Source organism: Nylanderia fulva, unplaced genomic scaffold (genome assembly GCF_048542155.1).
Source record: "Nylanderia fulva isolate GAGA-0341 unplaced genomic scaffold, ASM4854215v1 Scaffold688, whole genome shotgun sequence".
In the NCBI taxonomy this organism is placed as follows: domain Eukaryota; kingdom Metazoa; phylum Arthropoda; class Insecta; order Hymenoptera; family Formicidae; genus Nylanderia; species Nylanderia fulva.
In genome coordinates this window covers 42,495-44,641 of record NW_028190795.1, presented here as the reverse complement: position 1 = coordinate 44,641, position 2,147 = coordinate 42,495, and the positions used below count along the sequence as shown (strand labels likewise).

The following is a 2,147-nucleotide window of genomic DNA, read 5'->3' as shown; positions in this document are numbered from 1 at the left end:
TTCTTCTTCGTTCCAATTCTTGAGCATACACGAACAATTTTTGTATACTAAAACAATATTCATTCAAATACGAATCATTGTTTGTATGAAAGATGTTCGTATATGCTTAGTCTTTGCCATTATCTAAATAAAATTATATAGATGATTTAGATAAAATTTTGGCGTCATCTTATCTTTATAGATAATAAAAATATGTATTATCTATATCTGCATCTTAGATAAAAAGTGTTATCTCTTTATTAAATTATGTAGAATATTCAGATAATTTCGTTCAGAGTCATAAGACATAAAAATACTTAAATAGGAAAACTTCAGCAAAACTTGAGCATTAAAAACGTTCAAATTAAAATAAATATATTTTTTATATCCCTCTCACATAATTTACATTTTTTTAAACTGTGTTTATATAAGTACTTTTAAAAATAATATTATCTGAAAGTTATCTAGATGAATTGCCATATAATTTTATCTTTTATCTATATATATTTAAAACAAAATTATTTTCATTTTAATCTAGCTAATTTTAAAATCATATAACACAACACTGTATATGCTCAAGAATTGGAATTTTGATCTTCTTTCTTCATCATACATTTTTCCTGTAAATCTACAACAGTCGACCAGTTTTTAATATTGAGGAATGAAAAAGATTAATTATAAAGAATTAATTATAAACAATTTCATATAACTGACCTAATTTTCTTCTGGTTGTATTTCGTCGTGTTCGTCGTTCCATAGTGCTCGTTCATTTCTATTTCTTCCTTCCGGACGATGCAAGTTGTTGCGCGCTCTATTCCTGTGTCGTTGCTTGGCCGTTCGCAGAGCATCCCGCATATATGTTTGAAATGCAGCCCGCATTGGTCTTTCAAAATTTTTGTTTTCGCAGATAGCATCTGTAAAAAAAAACAAATATAAAATAGTACCATTGATAACACAACTTTAGCTTAATGTGTAACAATATACCATAAATAGCGTTCACCAAACGGGTATTGTATAATGGTCGTTGATTATCCTCACGCCCGAACCAAGTGTATAAGTTCATCAAAGAATCTTGAAATATCTCTTTGAAGCACAAATTAACACTTTCTTTGGCATTAAGACCACCAATAAAAATTAAATAATTCACCTATAAAGAATATTTTGCATTTATATTTTTATTTACATCTAGTAATCTAGTTTAAGGGTTCCCACGTTAACTTTAAATTCCTATTAAAAATACATTGTTTTTTCATTAAGTTTTCTGTTGTATGTAAACGAGATCAATATTTTTCATTCTTGTAAATGTAAAACTTAATTACATGAAACCTATTGAGAACTTTAAATAAATAAAATATTGAAAAACTAAGAACTTTTACATTTTATCTAAATTGAAAGACTATAACAAATTAGAATTGCTTATTAAGTCTTATACAGTTACGTTTTATACAATTTTATAGTAAGGTTTTAATTACAAGAATACAAAATATTGATCTTGTTTAAATACAACAGAAAACTTAATGAAAAAACTTCATGTATTTTAAATGGAAATTTGTAAAGTCTATGTGGGAACCCTTAGACTCATCGTATTATGTTTTACAAAGAATAAAAATTTTTCTCTTTTTATCGACTAAAAAATTGAAAAGGGTCCCAGAAGAATTTTATAAATTGTCAAAACAAACACCCTAACATATATATAAATGATAAAACTGTATTTTACATACCAATTTCATATATTCTTCATCATTAGCAGTTTCAAATATTTCAACATCTTCAACTAATGATAATGGCAAAAATGCTGGTTTCTCCGGCATATGCCTTCGGTTATTGCTAATCTGCGTCAACACTCTGTCCAATTTTTGGTGTATTTGTCTGTATAAAAAGCATATCATATAAATAATATAATAATATTATATATTAGGATATAAAATGACTGACATTGTTTATGTACATATTACATTTAAAACTTACTGAACTTCCAAAGCTAATTGATCCATTCTTCCATGTATGGCTCTGTAAATATATTATTATATTTCTATATATGACTATAGCATACATATATTCCAATTATAAAAATTTCTGTTCAATGTACACTCACTGAATTTCCGGTCTCACATGAAAATTGTAAAATTCTCTTGAAGCTTGACTTGGTAACGAGAGCTTGGACAGAT

General features: G+C 26.7%; 1 protein-coding gene across 1 annotated transcript; it reads right to left on the bottom strand.

Annotated features, from left to right (window-relative positions):
• Positions 1-693: 693 nt before the first annotated feature.
• On the bottom strand, positions 694-2,147 carry LOC114929746 (uncharacterized). The gene is made up of 5 exons (XM_029301409.2): positions 2,075-2,147; positions 1,948-1,989; positions 1,701-1,848; positions 964-1,126; positions 694-893 (listed from the first exon to the last, which is right to left on the bottom strand). The coding sequence occupies exons 2-5, from the start codon at positions 1,971-1,973 to the stop codon at positions 694-696; spliced, it is 537 nt and encodes a 178-aa protein (XP_029157242.2). The 5' UTR covers positions 1,974-1,989; positions 2,075-2,147.

Bases quoted from the DNA above. Each gene is read 5' to 3' on its own strand.
- LOC114929746 (XM_029301409.2), bottom strand. From the start codon at position 1,973: ATGGATCAATTAGCTTTGGAAGTTCA. The intron at 1,849-1,947 runs GTAAGTTTTAAA...CTTTTTATACAG, and splicing joins CAATTAGCTTTGGAAGTTCA to ACAAATACACCAAAAATTGG. The intron at 1,127-1,700 runs GTATGTAAAATA...TATTCTTTATAG, and splicing joins ATGAAGAATATATGAAATTG to GTGAATTATTTAATTTTTAT.